Genomic DNA, 22,183 nt, shown 5'->3' on the forward strand with positions numbered 1-22,183 from the left:
AAACGTCTAAGAAAAAAAATACATTATAGGAAAAAACAAAGAACAAATATAAATACCTCTTATAGCAAATACAACAGTGACATGAAAATAGTTATGGTTATGGTAAAAAATATTTCTTTAATTTATTTTTAAAATTCAATTCAGTGTTACCAAATGTATCAATATCGGCTATTTAAAAATGGAATTATAGGTTTTTATAGCCCTGTATAAAGGAGCAGATTTGCCTAAATTCGTTTTAGTATTCCTATATTGAAAAGTTTGTTTATGCTTATTTTAGGCTGTTGCATTTTTCCTCGGTACGGCCAACATGATTTAACTCAATAACGCAGAACAATCCATACGTCCGTTTAAAATTTATGTAATAGACAAAGGTCCATCATGTCTCTGCGATTGAATAGTGAAATCATCTTGTAAAAGTGTAACTGATCTTTGTAACTTTTAGTGCAATTAAATTATGATAAAATAAATTTAAATTATTTACCATAACACAAACACACTAAGTCGAGATATGAACCATTCGAGCAACAAAAAATACGATATAGTCTGATGTGCAGATTTAATTTATATATTATCTCTTATTGTTTTTTTGTCTTTAATTTTGGATTGGTTTGTTCTCTTTTTGTATCCGTTATCACAGGATATCTGATGGTTTTGTATATTATTTATTATTTTTTGCGAAATGTAAACTAATAAAAAAACTTCGTGAATTATCGTAAATATTATTTTTCTAATGAAACAGGAAAATGATACTTATAACAAATTTATATAACTAATTTAGGTTCGGTGCCACAGGCAAAAATTAAAATTAAATTATAAATCTTACAGACGCATAAGCCAAGAACGTAAATTTAAACGTAAATTTATTATAAATTTTATAAATAATGAACGTGAAAAATTTAATGCGTAGTAATTAATATTGGAAAAAAAATAATGTAATAATTAAACTTTAACTGCTAACCGTGACGCCGCCACTAGCTACGGCGTTGTAATCAATGTGACCTCGACAAAATTTCATCATCGCCAAAAACTTATGTTAAATATTTTCTCCTAAAATAGCGTTGCCTAATTTTGATTCAGCTTCACATTTATGGTCTTAACAACAGATTTGCCTAAAAAATATGTGTGATAAGACTGTAGGGATCAACTTTTTTCAATATGAGAAGTTACGGATTATACAAATATTCCAAGAGGATATCATTGGTAAAGTTAATTTCTGGAAAATAAAACTACAGCCTGATAAAAAAACATAATCTAAATAATACAAATATTAAGATTGAGACCAAAGGCAAGAACACAAAACAAAACGTCAATGACGAATTTATATTTAAAAATAATAATAATAGATGTACTTATTTCATGAAAGATGTGCAATTTCTTTGTTTCTTCAAATTATGATGATGCCGATATCCCCGTGACTGACTTCGGTCACAGCCATTCTCAACGCGAGGCAGATCTCGCAAGACGGTTGCATCTCTACTTGCAATGACCACGAAATCTTCTTTATTAGGCATCTCTCCACCCAATGTTGTCGCATTTGGCTTATTACAAGGTTGCAATCACTTTGTTCGAAATGTTTGATCTCGCTTGCTAAGCTCAATTATTGACCTTTTTAAGGAAAGCTTACAAAAACATACGAGTATTTAAATGATTTTATATGATTATTATAATTATAAAATTTATGGGTTACACTTATCAAAATGGCCTATCGCCGTAAGTCGATTGTCGCGTAAAATGTTCTCTCGTGCACATACAATGATTATCACTGATTTTATCAAAGTGATCAATGCTACTGTGAATATACATAATATTGTTGTAAATATACTGTGACGCAACAGTAAGTATTCCTACTTTGTTAAAACATCCCGAAGAGAGTCTCTAGCTCCAATGTTATAAATAGACCGGATTGCTCTCTTTTGTAAAATAAAAACAGATTCAATATCTGCAGCGTTACCCCACAGTAATATGCCATATGACATAATACTGTGACAATAACCAAAATATACCAGACGAGCGGTATCGATATCAGTTAGTTGTCTAACTTTTCTAACCGCGTATGCTGCGGAGCTGAGTCTTCCTATCACGGATGATAAATGAGGAATCCACTGAAGTTTGGAATCCAATGCTATTCCCAAAAAAACCGTAGTATCATATCATCAGGCTACATCAAGACGGCCACCATTTAAAGATATATTATAATTTTTCTTTCTAACATTGGGTAGGGTAAAAACTACACAGGTTGTTTTTTGAGCATTCAAAACTAAATTATTTACTGTAAACCAATCGTGTATCTGTGATAATGCACCGCATGTTCACATCGTCATCGTCATCGTGAATCGCACCAGCTTTACATACATATCAAAAGTTATATCGTCTATAAGTATCAGAGTGAGAATGGGCGTCAAATATAAATACTTTTTTTTTAATTTAAATTGATAGGCAGACTGGCAAATAGATAACTTATTTGTAAGCGGTCATAACCGCTTAATAATATTAACAATAATTAATAGGACGCACCAAACTATCTTTCTAAGCCTGAGAGGTATGTTATAATATTTGACTTTTGTTAAAGTTTTATTTAAATTGTAAGGTGGAGTGTACAAACTAAGTGATCTGATTGCGTAAATGGAATAAAAATTTTAAATTGATGTTTTGTATGTTGTTCTTAAGATTAATTTAATGATTTGAACATCATGAAAAAAACGATTACGTAGTTATTATTAAAAACAATAACAACAAAAACTGGAATACTTATTGTAAACCTCTTAATACAACTAATGATTCAATAAATGTAATTACAGCTATTTCTTATTTAACGTAATGCAAACTACTTCACAGTTAGAATATACTTAAAATGTTAAGAAAAAAAACCGAAAGTTATTGTGAAAATAATAACAAAAATTGTATAATAAATGTATATATTAATAATAAAATAAGATCAGCATAGATGCTCAATCACAGATCACCTCCACCTCATTTTGCTTGGGGGTGATCCGTAGTCTCGTCTCCCAGCTGAACGAAAGCCAGCCCCCCATGACATTTATGCTGCCGAGCCTGTTTTCTTGACTTTAAATTTTTTCAATTTAAACTAAATGATAAAAATATACAACTCCTTATTAAACTAAGTCAAAACAATCCCGGAAACCGATTCGTATTACATATGAAGCGAACTTGTTTAGTTTTTTCTGATACGCGTACGAAGGTACAAACGTACAATCATTAACAATTCTGTTCAGAAAATTCTTAATATAATAAAATAAAATAAAAAAGTTAAAATACAATTCCACTTGTCTCCGTTGTGTATAATGTATTAAATTAAAGAACAAGTATTTTAAAAATAATTTTGCCATTCGCAATGTCCGTTACACTCTGTAGGAAAGTACAATGTATCAGTTACGCTGAGTCCTTGCCCTCGACACCGGCATTTTTTAAATTCTATTACGAAGGTGGTATTTGTTTTGCTCTTTTATATTTTATTGTTGTTATGGTTGGTGAAATAATCACATTCTATTATAATTTAGTGTTTGATGATACTTATTTTACATTTCGCCGAACGTTTCGCCAGAATCGGGCCCGACGTGGTCACGAGCTGACCACGTTTAACACTACCACGTGATTGTTTGAATACGTAAGTATTCGATTTTTTTAGAATAGCACCTCAATCAAGTATTCATCGCTAATTGATAAAAATAAAAATAATAAATTTACCTTCACTCTACTGGATTCCTATGTCGTTTTTTGTCTAATTAGTTGAGCTGGACACTGGATGTAATTAAATAGATTTTATTAAAGCCTAATTATTTTTATTTATAAAATATAAATATTTTGATACATATAGTTTTAAAATATCACATTGTCGTGAATAAATAAAATCAACGCCTGAATCGAAAGATCGCGAAGATCTACGTTAATCTTAAAAGCCGGTCATTTGAGAGTGGCTCGCACGCGGAGGGTTCCTCACTATTATTTATTCTTTAGGAATTAACAGACATTTTGAACAAATCCCTGAATTCATAGTTATTTTAATGTTAGGCTTCGTATTATCAAAGATAGTGTTTAATTTTGGTATACTTTCTTAAATATATTTTAATATAATTTACATATTAAACTTCCTACCAACCACATATTAAATTTATTCAATTACGCTATATATCCGTGAGGTGGTTAACTGTGTTTGCATTTCAGTTTCAAACAGAGGCGATATTGTCAAGTTCCGTTTTGTCATCGTGTTTACGGAACCCTAATAAAGGATCGCAACTATATCATGGGCACAGGCTTATAACTTGAACACAATTATACTGTCACTAGTGTCTAGTAATCTGTCCGTGACTGTGGTCAGTGCCGGCGTGATGGTGTCGCGACTGTTGTGTTTCTTGTGCGTGCTGGTGGCAGTTACAGGGATCACAGGTAACATTACCTCATACCATCAATTGCACATTCACGTCAATAACACGTGATTAATTACTTTTTGTATCGCGTTCAAATTTGGATACTAAGTATATAGTTGTTACATTATAAGTGATAACTTAGTAAATCACCATAAAATCCATCAATTTAATCTTTCAGTAACAATTTTAATTACACGCGTGCAATCGTAGCAGTTTACAAATGCAATACTTTTATCGGAAAGTTTCCTCCAGAAGACGGCAGCACCGCTAAAGACGAATTAATGGGACGTATTTAGTATTTTTCATGAGCTGGGGTTTATCAACTGCTGCTGTTATTTAATTATCAATAATTACTATGATGATTGCTTTGTTTGTTTCGTCATCTTTGTAAGAAGTTCATTCTCGTGGGAAAAAAACTGCGATTGTTTTTATTAGTTACATTTCATCAATATCCAATCAATATTTTTGCACCAAAGCGTAACGGTTTCATCTTGGCAATCCAAAATCCATTACCGTTTCTGAAAGTAATATCTCAAACCTGCAAAGGTCCGGCGGGATTATTGTATTAGAACGTCGGCGTCGTAGATGCGCTCTTTTATTTCTATATTTCCACGAACACCTGTCGTATCATAAAATATTATTATTATTATAACAGAGGATAAATAAGTTTAATTTTATACGTTTTTTTTTAAGAGTTAGTTACCTTTTTGAGTTCCTTGACGATTCTTCTTGAATGGATCTACATATCGAACTAGCGGTAGCTTAAGGTACAGTGGTAGCTTCGTTTTTTTTCATTTAGGTAAGCGGACGGGATAATGGACCTGATGGTCGGATGGCGCTATAAAAATATTAACCATTCCATACATCGCCAATGTGCCATCAACTTCGGGAGTTAAGACGTTATATCCCTTGGTCCTCATAGTTAAACTGGCTCACTTACCATTCAAAGTGGAATACAACAGTGCTACGTATTGCTATTTGGGGGTAGAATATCTGACGTGGGTAATATCTGGGTATCTGGTATCTACCCAGGCAGGCGTAGACACAAAATCCTACCAGCTAACCTATCGAATTAAAATTAAGTTTAATTTCCTAAATCACTTCGACAGTCATCTGAATTGAATAATATACTATTGGCATTCTGAAATAAAATGTTATATTGTGACGTCACAAATGAATTGAAAAGATGAGAGACGATTGTGCAACCGCTCTTATTGTTCGTTTTTAAAAAACTTCCGATTACAAAAATCTGAGAATTGAAAGAACGTATGACGTCATTTATTAACAAAGTGTTATAATTGATTTATTTTACAAATTATAAGACTATTCGGAAGTGCTAGTGAGTACTTGAATAGAATAAATGTAAATGGATGTCATTAATACAAGAAATATTTAAATATAATAATATGATATGCGTATTGCAGCGTTCCGGCTGTGCGAGTGTCCGTGGACTCGTTTTTAATTTAAAAAAATATGTTTTTTTTTTTTATTATATTATTATGGAATAATATTAAAATATATTGAGTGTACAATAAATAAAAAAAAACAATGTACTCAATTCAATTCGTTGGATTTATTTTACATATAAATAAAAAAAGAAAGAAAACTATATTATTTAATTGAATCTGATAAAAACCTGTGGCTGGAATCTTGTACCGCTGCGTGATATGGTGCTCGGTTAATCTCGTGGATAGAGGCGCAATCGATTGCAAAGTTCTGCCTTATTAGATGTAATTAACGACGCGCATGGGATCAGTTTCTGTTGGAGCTCCAATATTCAAGAGTCAATACCGAGTGCTATCATTTCTACTTTCAAAAGATCGACACTTTAAAAATTTGCCAAAAACAGAAATAAGCATCAGTAATTTGTCTGATTTTCATCGAGGAAATGATGATGGTGGTGATGCTGTCGATGTTGTCACCCGATTTCGGCCACGACAGTCCATCTCGAGTGAGACCAGTCAGCTACGCAGGATATTTTATAGTGCACAAGTGTGTCATATTCCGATGGGACGGTAAACCCGACAGGACCGGAAATGGTTCCGGCGCAAGATCAATGGTTTTACGTGCTTTCCCAGTAAAAACACTCCCATCTTCTAGACTCCGGGCTGTAGCTGAGAATTTTTCGACAGAAAACCCCATTTTATTATTGTTTCCATCTGCTGCCCTATATCTAGCCGCCGAACCAATTTGACCGTGAACTAAGAAATACTGTTATTACACGAAGTTCTGGAACTACATTATAAAGGCCAGTATACAATATAAATACAATATAAACTATATTGTTACTGTTATTACAGCGGAGTCGAAAACATAACTCATTAAACGCACATATTTACTATCTGTGTACTATTGGTATGTGGTCGTGTTTTCACTGCACTGTATAGACGCTGAGAGCTATAATATTCCATCGTTGATGTTTATGTCATTAATATTATTCAGATATAATGATATGAATGACATAAACAAGTAAAATATTACCAATACATTATACAGCAACGTTAAGACGTCTACAAAATTACTGTGTTGAAGTTAGAAAGTTTGTCTATGAATATTCCAGAGCTCTACCTTTGTAAAGAAAGCTTAAAGCTTAATCGGTAAACTTAATTGTAATCGACACACACGCGAAACAATATTATAATAGATAATTATACATATAGATTTATTTTTATCGTCATATTCTCTGATATTATTCTCTAATAATGAGCGTAAAGGCAAATCAGCAAACATTTGTATAAATTTGGGCGCGATAATAGAATAACATAAGCTGCCTCGTAGCTGCAGATCATAAAGCCGCGGGTTCGAATGCCGTTTTTCTGTCAACATATTTTCAGTAGCAGCACGGCAATAGGAATCTTCCTGCCCCACTGAGTAGAGATTAAAGTCCGGTGTTTGCGCTCACACTGACATCACACCGCAGAACATCTCGTTGTTTACTCCCTCGAATGGCTGCCTTAGACGAATTTTTTTAGTTCATTCATTCAACCATTAGCTGTGTTAGTGCCGACTCAAAACTATTCCAACGATTATATCATACAGCCAAGCCAAACGAAATTTTTTATTATTGTATAAAAACAATAATAAATATATAATGCATAATAAATTGTAAAATATGGCATTAAAATAAACCCGCTCAGTTTTTTTCGCCGCTTGTTCTCAAGTCCGAGGTGTTTATTTCCGAACCGGTGGTAGATTTTTTACTAATAGTCAAAAATCGTAAGGAAGTGTAACGCTTCTATATTGAATAAAGATTTTTGACAACGTCTCTGAGGTCGTTTGTTAAAAAAATATTTTTAGGAAACAACTATTAATATTAAATATTCATATTTCACTAACACAATCGACTAATTATGTCAAGCATACAGGTAAACTCACAGATAAACCTGCAAAAATTATTATTTTTATATGGTGGTGGGTAATGGTCACTTGTCAGTAGATTTTTGCCCAAGCCCGCCTCGGCAGTTACCTCCCAATCATCACATACCCTGCCGCCAAGCAGATACGATGATAATAATACGATACGATTGGTGTTACGATTCGTACGATGAGTAAGCCCGTGTAACTGCAGACGCGTACGGGACATAATATCTTGGTTCCTAGCTATTTTCAATTTTGCTCTGTTTATACTTATTTAAGTCCGTTGTGTAAAACGTTCTTTTGTAATTTGAATAATGGACTGGTTTATTTATAAAGTGGTCTGAGGTACTGCGCCAAATTAAAATATATTAAGAAATATAACATCGATACCAAATTGCTAAGAAAATTTCCAATTGAATGTATTAAATCCTGGTTTATTCTTTACAGATGAGCAATACTACTCCATGCCACGGCTCTTCGAGCTGGACGACTACGATGAGTGTCAGGCCTCGCGCGGTGCCTTCTGTGTCGGCTCCTTCCACCTCTCCTCGCAGAAGTACAACCGCCTCCTCAATATGATACAGGTCATATAAGACCATACGTTATATACTTATATACTCTATTCCAAGAGCGAGAAACATAAATAAACGACTTTGATTTTGACTTGACATGACAGGTCGAGTTTTAAATACTGTATGGTATTCATTATGGATTAGTCAAAAAATGGCGTTTTGAAAGTCGGCGAACTTGTTAGATATTACCGGAACGTATATATGTAGCTAAGTAAAGTAGGAGCATGATTTTATGTAATAATATGTTAATCAAGAACTACTTGTTGAGCAAAATATACCACACGTTACCGCTTCTGCCATTGTGACATGTAATACATTTATTTTCTGCAGTGTTGGAATGTTATCATTGAAGCTTAGGGTAGGTTTACTTGTTGTAATAGTCAGTGCTTGTATTCGATAGTACGCAGTAACTTTGTTGAAGACGCGCTTACAATGTTGGATTTGACGGTGAAAGATGGTGTCACGACATGAGACGAAATCTGCATGTTTTTAGGAGAATTTATTATTCCAATTATATTATTATACTTAGTTCTAGTCGAAAAAACGTTGACGTAAATCGAAGGTTCTCGACCTTATATTTTATAAATAACTTTTATTATCTAATAAAAACCCTTATTAAAAATACCAAGCGTGACGGCGATGGAAACAGGTTCAATGTCGTTTTTTATTCTAATATCCTAATAATAACATAACATATTTATGTTTTATTTATCAAAAGCTGACCAACGCTGCTAAAGTACAATCATTAAAAAAAAATTGATCAAAGTTATCTTGCAAAGTCATATACAGAAATATTGTATGATCATTTTCTATCGGTCCGTCTTAACCCAGGGCGCAGGGGGGCAAACAAAAGAGCGCCGCGCATTGGGGCGCCTTGTCGATAATGGTCATAACTAGTAGTGATTTTAAAGTGTTTCTAGAAAACTAGTTGAAAGAAAAGAAATTCGTTATTGATAACATTTTATTTTAAGAAATCGTGTTTGATAAACTTTAATATAATATGTTAATGATCTGTATCTTCAAAACGCAATCTGTTAAGTCGAACATAAGAAATTTACGGACGGTATCAGAATTCACTATCGCGAAACAGTACTTAATACCTACTTTTCGCTGTAATCCGGCATGGCGGGTTATGTGGAGTACAGGTGCATAGCACCTAGATCTCGTACGTGATCTCGCCATTCACAGTGTAATGAAAGGTTAACACTTTAAGTTTCAAGTTGAAATCCGTTTAATTGTTACGCACAAACAAACGTGAAACGAGCCCGTAGCCTGTCCGTATACATGACGCTTTAATATTAAGAAAGGATCAATCTTACAGACCGTCTCTGAAGACAAGCACAAGTTCAACCACACGGTCATCCACCGTGGCTACTGCGTGACCAAGACGTGCGCTCACATCTCTGGCGAATTCCTCCCTGAGATTTTTGAAGAGTGTGTCCACAACCTCACGAAAACGAAATACAAGTTGGACGCGAAACTACTCAACTTGGACAACTGCAAGACCAGCACGAGTTCTCCTAAAATGCCTTTGGATGTATATGATCTCATATTCGCGAGTATCACTGGCCTCATATTAATAGCCAATTTAGTTGGGACAGCATATGAACTACTTCGTAGCTCGGATGATAAACGTATGTTTTTGTTTATATTTTTATATTTATAAGTAAAACCATTCTCACGTAACACTTTTAAAAAACAATCACTAACAAGGATAAATTACGTTATCTTCTGTATTGTTCACTATGATATTATGATATAAGCAAGTCAGTATTGTTATGAAGTACAGTGATATCGGATTCACCTAAATAAATTCATGTATTTTAGCAAACTTATTAATTATATGGTGGGGCGAAATTTCCTTCCTAAATTTAAAGTATTTAACACGTTCAGTGCCTTAAGGGATCACATAACACATTAGGGTCGTTAGCTGCAGTCTGAAATAACGTGTTCTGCAACAATCCCACGGTTTGAATCGACTTAACATTTAATTGACACTAAATATTCTAACAATTTTTTAATTTTTAATTTAAAAATATTTCAAGATATAATAATATATAAAAAAGTAAAGTCGAAAAAAAATTCTCTGAATGTATATATTTTTGTTATATTTCTGAAATAAACTCAAAGATTAACTCAATATGGTTAGGCCTAGAAAGAATGTTCACGATGTTTACTTTTTAAACCATGACATGTTCGGGTAATCCTGTCTCCGTCAGCCGACCCGCGAAAACACGGAAATGCAACGCATTTGAATGACTTCGTTACCTACATTACTTTGCTATTCGTGACTTGAATTAATTTAATTGAAATTAATGTTACATTTATGAAAATTAAAATGATAATAATATGTGATAATGGGATAATAAAGATTGTAAAAGAACTTATAGTTTTACTCAGCGGAATATTTTTTGTTCCTATTACATTTGAATAAAAGGTTATAATCACGATATTTTTTATATAAAAAAAAAACATATAAAAACAGACAATGCATTGAATGTACCTGATGTTTAACTGTTTATTTGTCGTTTTTATTTGTTACGTCAAGCTTACAACATCTGCTTAGTAATTATTAGCATTATGCGATCGTATTTTACTGTCAATTTATTGTTATTAATCCGAGAACACGCAACTGAAGCATGAAGATTGATCTCTACATTAATAATGATATGCATATTATTTTTTTCCTCTTACAATAACATAAAATAAACTTAAAGTTGAGACCATATTTTAAGTATGAAAACACTTGTGTGGAATTACTCGCTCCTCCATTACTCAAATTACAAAAATAATATTTAAAACTATAAGTATAGACTTTTTTTACACAATAACAATACAATGATGATCTAGGATGTTTGTTATTGTTTATTAAACTACACGATTACGAGTTTATGTATTTTTATATCTCACTGGCTGTATTCACAATTAAAAAAAAAATACTTCATATTTTCATTTGTAAATTTAAAAAAATATACAAATGTTGTACACAGTTGGCTACGTATTTAATTTAAGAATAAGTACTGAGTTTCTTGCCGATCTTCTCGGTAGAATCTATAACCCGACCTGGTGATACCAATTTCTTATAATATAGGTTCGCGGACGATCAACACCTGATGATAAGTGATCGCCACCACCCAAAGACATTTTCGCGAATGTATAACATTTTTTACATCGCCAATGCACCGCACATTGCTAAGATGTACACTGGCTCACTCGACTTTCCAAGTGTAAGACAACATATTAAGTATTGTTGTTTGGCAGTAGAGTATTACGCAGGCAAGAAAAAAAAACATTTTTCTCACGCTAGTATTATGCAGATATTAAGAAATAACTCGTACCTTGAAAAAAATTATATTTTTATGATAATAATCAGACTATAACATCATATCGTCGAGGAAGTGAGAATAATATTATGACTGCATCGATACCATCGCGACGAATGGTACTTGGCTTGGGCTCCGTCAGACGTCCGCGTTCAGTTATTTTTATTGTTGTAAGACTTTATATCATATAAACAAATACGCTGTTTACTTAAAAAAGGATCCAACGAAAGAGACTGAACGGGTTTAATGGCTAAATTTTTATACATTGATCGTGTGAGACATATTTTTCAATACTTTTGCTAATTAGATTAGATACTAAAATTGAATTGTGACGATTGCGTTTCACCAAAATATTTCAAACTAAATTCCATTTATTCATTAGTCATTATTACAGACCAGTTGAAGGTTGAACAACTGTATCGAGTGATCTTTATCTCTAATGCATTTTTTTTTGTTTGCTTAAAATACATTTCATTTAATTTTCATAGCAAATCGCTTCCTGATCGCGTGGTCGCTGATAAGTAACTGGAGGCGGCTGACGGCTAACTATGACAAGACAGACTCCCGGTTTGATGCGCTCACGCCGGTGCATGGAATGAAGTAAGACATGCCGTATTTATCTATAATAATGTCGTTATAACCGACTTGCACACGACAGCCAATCTCAAGGGAGACAAGCCAACTATGCAGGACATATTATAGTACGCAAATGTTACATAGGTGCGCCTCTATTTCCTTACTCTCATAATCCGCTGGGACCAACATCCGATACGACCGAGGAGTAGGACCAACTGTTTTACGTCCTTTCCGGAGCACGGGATTTTACACACCTGTAACTTCTCGACTCCCTAAATCTCGGATCCGATGACAATGCTAATAAATGACGGAAAAATACTTAAATGGGCATTACAGTTACCATGTGTTTTAGAATTAAAAAAAAATGCTGGGTAAATAAATTGTTACTGTATGGATGTGATCGCCTCTGGTACTTAACCAGTTATGGTTATTACGTTTTTATGAACAGAATGAGTTATAAAAGTAATCAAAATAACGGCTAAAACCCGAAGACGCAGTGCGCATCGAAGAAGGTTTTAGTATGTATATAATATTAGTGTGTACGCCTTTTATTTCATTAAAACTGATGGCTTTCAAGTTCTTGTAATGAATGTAATTATTTTGTTTTGTTTGCAGAGCGATCACACTCGTTTTTGTGATTCTAGCGCACTCAATCATAGCCCATCACATGACGTATATACACAACCCACGGTTCCTGGAAAAGGTAAGATATTGAGTGATAGCAACTTTATAATTAGATATTTAAGTACGTCATACTCGTATGTATGACGTATTTAAATATCAAATTAGCTTAAATAGCTGTATCTGAGGGTCAATGATAACATTTAAAATCCATTTTGAATACATCAGTCAATATCCTTCTTCTTTCTGAGTAATAAATAAAATTGAAGGTTCGTATTGTTTTCCCTCGCGTTCCTTAACCATTCGTCGGATCGTGATGAAGCTTTTGGTGAGGTATTCTGCGGACGCATGCCGAGGTTGATTTGTTCTTCGAAATAAACGTTTAATGTAGACCCTTATTCTACCCGAAGCCGACGGCACGGGCAGCTAGTTAAATATATATACAGACGACTGGGATTTATATCGTTAGTGGAAAGGGAAAAAGGCTAAAGCGCCAAAACTTTTGAATGAGTTTTAATGTTAAGTAAACAAACCTCATTTCTCAAACCTACTATTCTGGCTATTCTGCTTTGCCTCCACTGACGGTATGTATTATGAATACTTTCTATTCTATTACTTACTGAGAGCGAGTATTAAGATTTGAAGGAGTTATGAACCACTTAGAAAATAAAATCCAAACTCCTTGTCTTTTGGTGGTCAGTACCGGTGGTCGTGTCTGACTGCCACCCACCAGAATATGAGAGTAACGATAAATGCATGAAGATACGTTTATTCCATTTATTCTGTTCCACGGATCGTTTGCTCGTATTTTGTGTGATCCGTACCCATCTTCGCGAACGCGATAACTTATTGTCTTATCGTATGATAAGACAAAAAGTTATCGCGTTAAAAATCAGCATATTTAAACAAACGTTTTACATATAAATTACTCTTATAATCGTTATTATATTAATATTAATGTAAGCATTACTATGAGATTTTTTATACTTTTCCATCTCAGAAATATTTTAACTATTGTAATTTTAAATGTTATTACTAAAATGAATACCTACTAAATCATTATTAAAATGAAAATAAATCAATTTTTTTTAACCACTGGATCTTGTCCTTGTCAATTTAAATTTATAATTAATTTATAATGCTAACATGATTTTATAATTATTCAAGCATGTAAATTACACAGGGAATTACCCATCCCCTATCAATACTCCTTTACAACGGGACCACTGTGGTCCAGACCTTCATCATCCTGTCGTCCTTCCTGCTGGCCTATAATGTGATGCTATCGCTGGATACTGATCCCAAGAAGAAACTGAACATCCAAATATGGGGGCAGATGATACTCCACAGGATCGTGAGGTAGGACGCATTCAGTAAAATGTTGCATCAACAATTGCATAGATACACAGGTGTTATATTATTGTTCATTCTTTCATTTGTATCTTTGTTGTATATTCGTCAAATATATATAAAATAAAGAAGAGGATAAAACAAATACACATCAGTTACATTTTATAAATCTGAAAAACAATAATTAAAAGCATTACACCTGTATATCTCGTTCCGACTGTTGGGACTTCCTGACCTGACCTCCCGAAAGAGAAATTTTGGACACTTTGCCACCATGCATTTAAACTACGTACTGGTGTATAAATGTATTATCTTCACCGTCCTCTACGAGATGCCGTATAGAACGTAAAAGCTATGCCTGTCTGCGATTTACCCGTCTTTGGTTGCAGTCACCGTGTACTACCCAATAAGTCGTCTCTATTCCATCTAACAAATCTAATGATTGACAGTGTAAAAATCATATTACACTGCTTACATTTCAAAGATATTTTCTTTTCCAGGATAATGCCATTGAACATGTTCGTGATGGGTCTGACTGCAACGTGGTGGCGCTTCTCCAGCGACGGTCCGCTCTGGTCCTCGCTGGTGGAGGCGGAGAGCGCACGCTGCCGTCGCAAGTGGTGGACGAATGTACTCTTCATTAATAACCTCGTCGGCCCTGATGATAGATGCCTGATACAGACTTGGTGAGTTACAGACGTGTTAAATATATATGTGAGTTTAAAAGTATTCATCCTTTTTTACTAATAACTATTACTGATTATTCGTCCTCCATAAGAAGACGAAACGTCACACAAACTCAGAACATTGTAGTCATACTATGGTATGTTGGTAAAACCTGAGACTTTGCACACACGCTGCGAGTACCGATGAATTTGATGGTAGGAAATTAAACCAATCTCAACGGGAGTTGGGTTAAATAATATAAATGCGATGAACTGTTTCATACATTACACACATGAGATCACATTTTATACCTTTATTACTATACCAGGTATAAAGTAGGAGATTCTAAAATTATTATTATTATAAATTAAAATTGCGTTTACACAAAAAAACTTTTATTTTACCCTTAACAGGCCGGCGCGGCGTTAGACCGTTGTCTTGCCCGATGTTAACCATCGACACGGTCTACGATGTAGCACGCTTGCATGGGCTTAAAGTGTTATGTAATTATTCAATCCATTCCGAACCGGCTTTATATGTAATGTAGTAAAATCACCAAATAAAAGTGCTTGAAATAATCGTATCACGACTTTTTAAGTTTTTTTTTTTAATTCTAACTTATAATGAACTAGAGATTTTTTATGTTTAAACGAACTAATATAAGAAAGTATCAATTCTTTTTTTGAACCTATTTACGTTGCGTAGCCTAATTATTGAAGAAATTTATAGACAATTATATAACTTCGCACTTCAACCGTTTTAATGTTGTTTGTTTAATAACACATTGTAATACAACCTTGGGAACTATATAAGATGTTAACGTAGCGGCAGCGACACATACTGGAACACCACAATACTAAGTTTTAATGTTTGGCGGTAGTATATGATGAATAGCGATTGAGCTACTTTTAGGTTTGAGATCTCTAAGCGGACCTTTATTGTCCCAATCCTAGTTTGAACACTCCGGGGATTAGTCATTTAGGTTTTATCACAACAATTTTACAGTCCACAGACTAAAGTTTTAAAATAATCTGTGTTGAAACTGTGACGAGAAACTTTATCTTTATGTAGACTTTTTTGTTTTCAGGTTTCTAGCAGTTGACATGCAACTCTACGTAATAACCTCTCTGCTACTTATATTCTTGGCACGAAAACCGCAAATCGCGATAAAAATTCTGGCAAGCCTGTTTGTGATCGCTATAATTGCCAACTACTACTTGGCCTACTACTTGGATCTGAAGTCTATCCTCTTCATTGCTCGTCCCGAGTGAGTCAAATATCTGTTTATTTCAAATACCTTGGAAGTTGAAATGGTATATCCCTTGTGCTTGTAGTAACACTGGCTTTTCGTAATGATAAATCAATCAAATATATATAGCCAAGTTGTTTTAAACTTTTTTGATTAAGAAAATGTTATACGTATGTAGACTCATCCGAGCACAATACACCGGAGTGCCGTCGTTTAACTGGCAGTACGCGGCGGCGTGGGGGAGTCTGCCTGCCGCGCTGCTCGGCCTGCTGCTCGCGTTCCTGCACCGCGCTCTCACCACAAGTGGCTACCAACTCCAACAGAACAAAGTACGTATCCTCGCGAGCCGCTTCAACAAGCAACTGATGAAAGACGCTTGAGAAGAAAATCTGATCACCAGTAGTCTTGTAGAAAGAACTCTTTTAAACACCTTCTGATGATTTTTCGTTTTTTTTTCTATTAGCTATGTACAACATTTTTGTGCAAAATTAAGTGAATTTTTGGAATTTGATAAATAAAACGAGCCACTCAGGCGCTGACAAGCAGCAAAAACGATAAATACTTTTTTTGGAATATGTAAATTCACTATTGCAATGTGTTATCTGCTAATATAATAATTAACGTTGCAGTGCTACCGCGTGCTGTACCGCTTGTCTGTGCCGAGTATTCTGCTATGGATAATGTGCGGATACTTCGTCAGGGACTCATCTTCGAAGACCTTAGTCACGCTCTACACGGCGTTCGACCGGCCCGTCTTCTCCATCATCATGGTCATCGCCATGTTAGGATTCTTCTTAAAAATTGATCGTGAGTATACTCCTTTTAGCTATTTGTGCCTGACTTCAACTAGCCTTGTATAACCCGAACAGATTTTGTATTTCGAATTTCCTAAAATTCCTGTCAGAAATTCGTTTTATGGGGTCAACTCAAATTAAAGGACTAAAATGTTAATGTTCAATTAATTAAAAAGACTCAAAAGAAAAACTTAATGGAATTGTTTACATCTGATGTAGGTAGCTATTACTTACAAAATCATAACACAAACAATATTAAAGTTTATAACAACATTGTGTAACAAATGGATCAGGAAAATAAATAATTATACCGAGGTCAGATTCAGCGTTGCATGAGATGAATCAGAATGCACGATTTTAAATTAACGTAAGACATGTAAATCGGTTCCCAATCAACGAAGATATAGATGACCAATTGACCATATATACATAAACATAAAATTAAATTGATCTTTGTTTTCTTGCAATCGGTCAAAATTAGAATATTGCAAACTTTGATTCACTTATTAAACTACATCAAGTGTTTATAGTTACAATATATCTGATTCGATAACGATCTGAAACGATAAACAAAACGAGATACGCCGGTTTAAATTCCTAGTTAAACCGTCCGGTTAGCTTGTTTTTCAGTTTTTTTATCAACTATTAGTATACAATATAACTCACATACTGCTGCATTCCTTGTACACTGAATAATATGGGTATATAGTATATCACGAAAAAATCTTCTTTGAAATAAAATAAAGTTTTTAGAAAGTTTTGTATAATACGAATACAATAATCTCATAATTATTATAAAGACACGTTATGTCAATGCATTAATCGTTATCGAGATCAATTTCTGTATTTTCCACTTAATAAAAGTCCAAGGATTTTATACGAACTCATTAATATTTTGCGGTTTGATTGCGTGCACCTGATCCAACGTCATCGGCTAGATATGATTCATGAGATTCCACAAATTAGCACAGGAAAATTCAGCGCTATCCAAGCTCCATTGCAATCGTCGGTTGATATACATAGATGTTCATCTCGGCTAGACAGGAATAAGAAATACAGAACATCATTTTTAAGCTTGTTTAGTTTATTTAAATATCACCTTCGTTCGTAGACACTGAAACTGTAAGCAAATAAACAAACTCGCCATCCATTGCTCTGAGATGTAATGTCACTTCTGTAATAACACTGGTCCAAACAGCAGACAACAACACATTCAACTTTATTTTCTAGGTATTTACTGGCAGGTGTTGACTTGGCGGATATGGCAGATCCTTAGCCGAATGTCGCTGTCCGTATTCCTCGTGCACTGGTGTTACAACCTGACATTCCTCGCTATCAAGACGAACCTCGCTCGTGTATCGGTGTTCGAAATTGTAAGTATAAATGTTTTATTTATAAAAGTAATTAACGAAAATATTAAAAAGACAACTAAATCATTTTCAGAGATAGCGTCTTTGTATATACTCAAACAAAACCTTTCGTATTAAGAAGATTAAACTTGAGCCACGACTGCTGATGCAGACCCGTCAATGTAGAAAAATTAAACGTTGGCCTAGAACAGTAGAATTCGGGAAGCGGGGGGAACTTTCGCTCCTCTCAAGAACTTTTGCATTTAGATTCCCAACGACATAAACTAAAATAAAATTGGCCTCTAAGCCTCATCGACTACTAACGAACATTGAGATTAATTAATCTGACATTGATCAACGTAACAGTAACCAAAGCTAGTTCAATTTGTTAATCCTTTTTCTCGGCCGCCGTTGATTGTTTTGCTGTGATTGTTATTTAATGCAGTTTTCCTAAGCATGTTTTCCCTGCCGAATACGAGATAAATTGAGTGAAGCATTCTATCTCCTAGATCGTTGAGTTTTTGCAAATTTCAGTAGAATTTTATCTGCATTGAAATAGTAATAAAATATTCTTGTACCCTTATATCCTTCACTCCTTTTAAGATTACCTACAGCATCGCATATTTTCATTGAAAGACTAAAGTCGTTGTATACTATGTGCTCTAAAGAAATAATATCAGTGGTGATGTCGCCACAAATCCTTCAGATTATTTTTACGAGTCCTACTTACATAATTTATCAAAATCAGCTGAGTCGTTGAGGTTCGTAATATTCGTGCAAATATAGTAAATTAGCCTTGACGATGCCATAGTTGGACAAACGTTTGTCCAAAATTTAATCCTTTATAAATAAAAATTACTATGACTCAAATAATTTTTGAAATGTTTAATAGATGTTTTTCTATTAACATCTTAAGAAGAATATTAGTACTAAATGAATCGATGGTGTTCATAAAAATATTATTCAGCCTTTTATTATTTGTACTTTATGTATTTACGAGTATGCTCCTCTATTTATTTTAAAATAGTGTTCACATTTTTTTTTATATGTTGAACCTTATGATTTTCTGGAAGAAAGCTGTATTAAGCGACAAAGCCGCTTTATTGCACCATTACCCAAAAATGGAGTGTAATATTATCTGATGACAACATTATGATAAAGTAACTGACAGATAGTCTTTCAGTCAGTTTGTTTATCCCGCAATAAATTTTGAATGACTGAATACATTTGGGTGTATGGGGTATTGTTAGAATCTTTACAACACCCTGAGTGACACTGGTCATGAATACATTAATATATTCGTTCATTCCGGGCAGGCGTGTTTTTTAATATTTAAAGTCAAAAATAATAATTTTACAATTCATCTTTTATATGTGTGTAGAATTTAATGAGAAATATCCATATATTTCCTATATTATAATTTGATTTTACACGTGCTGTAAGAATTGACTATAAAGTTCCGCGACATATTCTAGCCCCATTGTCGCGTACTGAGCAATACTAACAAATGCGTTGAATGCGACTGTAGTATTTTCGATGCGATTATTAAAAGCTTTTATTTAACTTCAGGTGTTAGTATGTGTATATCAAATCTTTTAACTGAATTTTAAGCCACTGCCACACAACCGCACCTGAAATTGTGTGTGTGTGTATAAATCTAGTTATATAATATTTTTTGTACTAGGATAGATACAAATAAACTCTTGTATTATAAATAATTTAATAGATATACATATTTTATACGGGACTATAGTTGACACTGTTGCGTACTTTACTAGTACATTCTATAGCGATATTAATCTTATTTTAAAATATTAAACACTACGAGAGGATTAAACCAAATCGTCAGTAACAACATGCATCGAATGTAATTGAGCCACGTGCGTTTGATCCGCAAAAACCGCAGTAGCAGCGTGGTGGAATGGAGCTGCAAACCCTATGTAACCGTGTAAAGTTAATTATTTCTCTGTTTCAGGGCGGACATATCTTCACTTCAATAGTTATGACGTACGTCACGTCTCTGCCACTCTACCTCATGGTGGAAATCCCGGCACAGAAGGTATTACAGACGCTATATACTTCATAGCGTTCATGTAGAACTGCAAGTAGTGATGATAGGATACACCAGCGTAATAATGTTTGTTTTCATAATATTAGTATAAGAGATAAATATGCTGAACAACGACTATAATAATTGTAAATATGTTTTATATAACAGTCTTTAGTTACCGCCCTCTTATCACCGCCAAACGTCAATTTGCATTGCTGTGTAAGGGTGAGTGAGCCAGTGTAATTACAGGCACGAGAGACCTAACATCTTAGTTCCTATGTTTGGTAGCGAGTGTCGATGTAAGTAATATTTTATATTCGTTCGTTGCCGCCTGTGGAAGATTTCAAACTATTCATCTCCCTTTTGACTGTCACTAATCAGTTTTGTAAAATTTTGTTATATAGTTTTATTTTTAAATAATCCTAGTGCATGAACTATGAACTGAGATTTTACTGTATAAATTTACAAATATTTATAATGTATTCGTATATATGTACATAGCTTAAGAATGAATAAAATTAGCAATATATCGAAACCCATCAGACATAAATAGAAATAACAGCATATGAACATTAAATTATAATGTAAAAGTCAAACTTTAAAATATGTTTTATGATAAAAAAACTATATTTTTTGTCACAAGTAAGTATATTTCTTGTGTTTGTCGTCTCATTTTGTTTCATTCATGTTATTAATATTTAATTGTATCAAAAAATAAATAATCGGGCCCATAATAGTTTGACAAAGTACCCGTGATAATGCCGTAAATTGTATCAACTATTTATTATTTTGTTAAAATATAATTTGCCAATGCAACTGTTGTCTGGGTATCTCAATGAAGTATATAATATTAAAGTATTTGTTATTATATTTATACAAGTAGTATTTATTTGTATATTATAAATTTAAAAATCGTTAATGAATTGCAATCCTGTGGCAAAATAGACTTGCCTCATAAATCATAACGTATATAACGTATATAACGTATAGAACGTGTATAAATTAACCTAATTTTGTTTTTTTTTAATTCAACAGCATAAACATTGTGCGATTGATATATTAATTGACGAACTCCGTGGTCGAGTAGTGTGTACACCGGTTTTCATGGGTACGCCACTCCGAGGTCCCGGGTTCGATTCTAATGAAATTTTTCTACATCGACTCGATGTAGAAAAATTTCATTAGTTTTCTATGTTGTCTTGGGTCTGGGTGTTTGTGGTACCGTCATTACTTCTGATTTTCCATAATACAAGTGCTTTATCTACTTACATTGGTATCAGAGTAATGTATGTGATGTTGTCTACTATTTATATTTATATTAATATATTAATGGTGATATTATGGCGTATATTAATAAAAACACGTTAAATAAAGAGCAGTTAGGTTATCATAATTATAGACATAAAATATTATGTAAAACATGAAATATTCTCAGACTGTGATACTATATTTTAGTGTCTAATAAAGTATATCATCGAATATATAATTAAACCATGGTTCTTTGTGTTTCCTTTTTATAATTACAGACGAATAAACCCAAACGACCGATAAAATTTTTGTACCGATTCGCTAACCTAAAATTCATCGTTTTATTATTAGGTAGGTATATCAAAAAATAAAACGATGTAGGTATTATTAGGTAGGTATACCTAATAATATAACCTATATAAAAAATATATTATAGCAAAGTAAGTTTGCATTGGACGGTAGACAGACGGAAATTTTAAACGTCGTAAGTATGGCGTAGGCCTTTGGTTGTATGACTAGTACACTAAATAACAGATTACTTTTTTTTCGATCTATCGATCTTTAAAATTATTTAAAATGAATGATTTGTACCATAAAATGTACCAAAAATAGTTTTATAAGCACTTCTGATTCATCCCGTCCA

At 33.6% G+C, this 22,183-nt stretch overlaps 1 protein-coding gene across 1 annotated transcript; it reads left to right on the forward strand.

The window, feature by feature from the left end:
* Positions 1-4,255: 4,255 nt before the first annotated feature.
* LOC113395242 (O-acyltransferase like protein-like) lies at positions 4,256-20,643 on the forward strand. The gene is made up of 12 exons (XM_064218176.1): positions 4,256-4,404; positions 8,190-8,326; positions 9,636-9,948; positions 12,126-12,237; positions 12,829-12,916; positions 14,018-14,193; positions 14,685-14,870; positions 15,938-16,117; positions 16,278-16,428; positions 16,729-16,906; positions 18,124-18,266; positions 20,218-20,643. The coding sequence occupies exons 1-12, from the start codon at positions 4,347-4,349 to the stop codon at positions 20,326-20,328; spliced, it is 1,833 nt and encodes a 610-aa protein (XP_064074246.1). The 5' UTR covers positions 4,256-4,346; the 3' UTR covers positions 20,329-20,643.
* The last annotated feature ends 1,540 nt before the right edge of the window (positions 20,644-22,183 follow it).

Source organism: Vanessa tameamea, chromosome 21 (assembly GCF_037043105.1).
Source record: "Vanessa tameamea isolate UH-Manoa-2023 chromosome 21, ilVanTame1 primary haplotype, whole genome shotgun sequence".
Taxonomy (NCBI): domain Eukaryota; kingdom Metazoa; phylum Arthropoda; class Insecta; order Lepidoptera; family Nymphalidae; genus Vanessa; species Vanessa tameamea.

Bases quoted from the DNA above. Each gene is read 5' to 3' on its own strand.
- LOC113395242 (XM_064218176.1), top strand. From the start codon at position 4,347: ATGGTGTCGCGACTGTTGTGTTTCTTGTGCGTGCTGGTGGCAGTTACA. The intron at 12,917-14,017 runs GTAAGATATTGA...TAAATTACACAG, and splicing joins ACCCACGGTTCCTGGAAAAG to GGAATTACCCATCCCCTATC. The intron at 16,907-18,123 runs GTGAGTATACTC...TTTATTTTCTAG, and splicing joins ATTCTTCTTAAAAATTGATC to GTATTTACTGGCAGGTGTTG.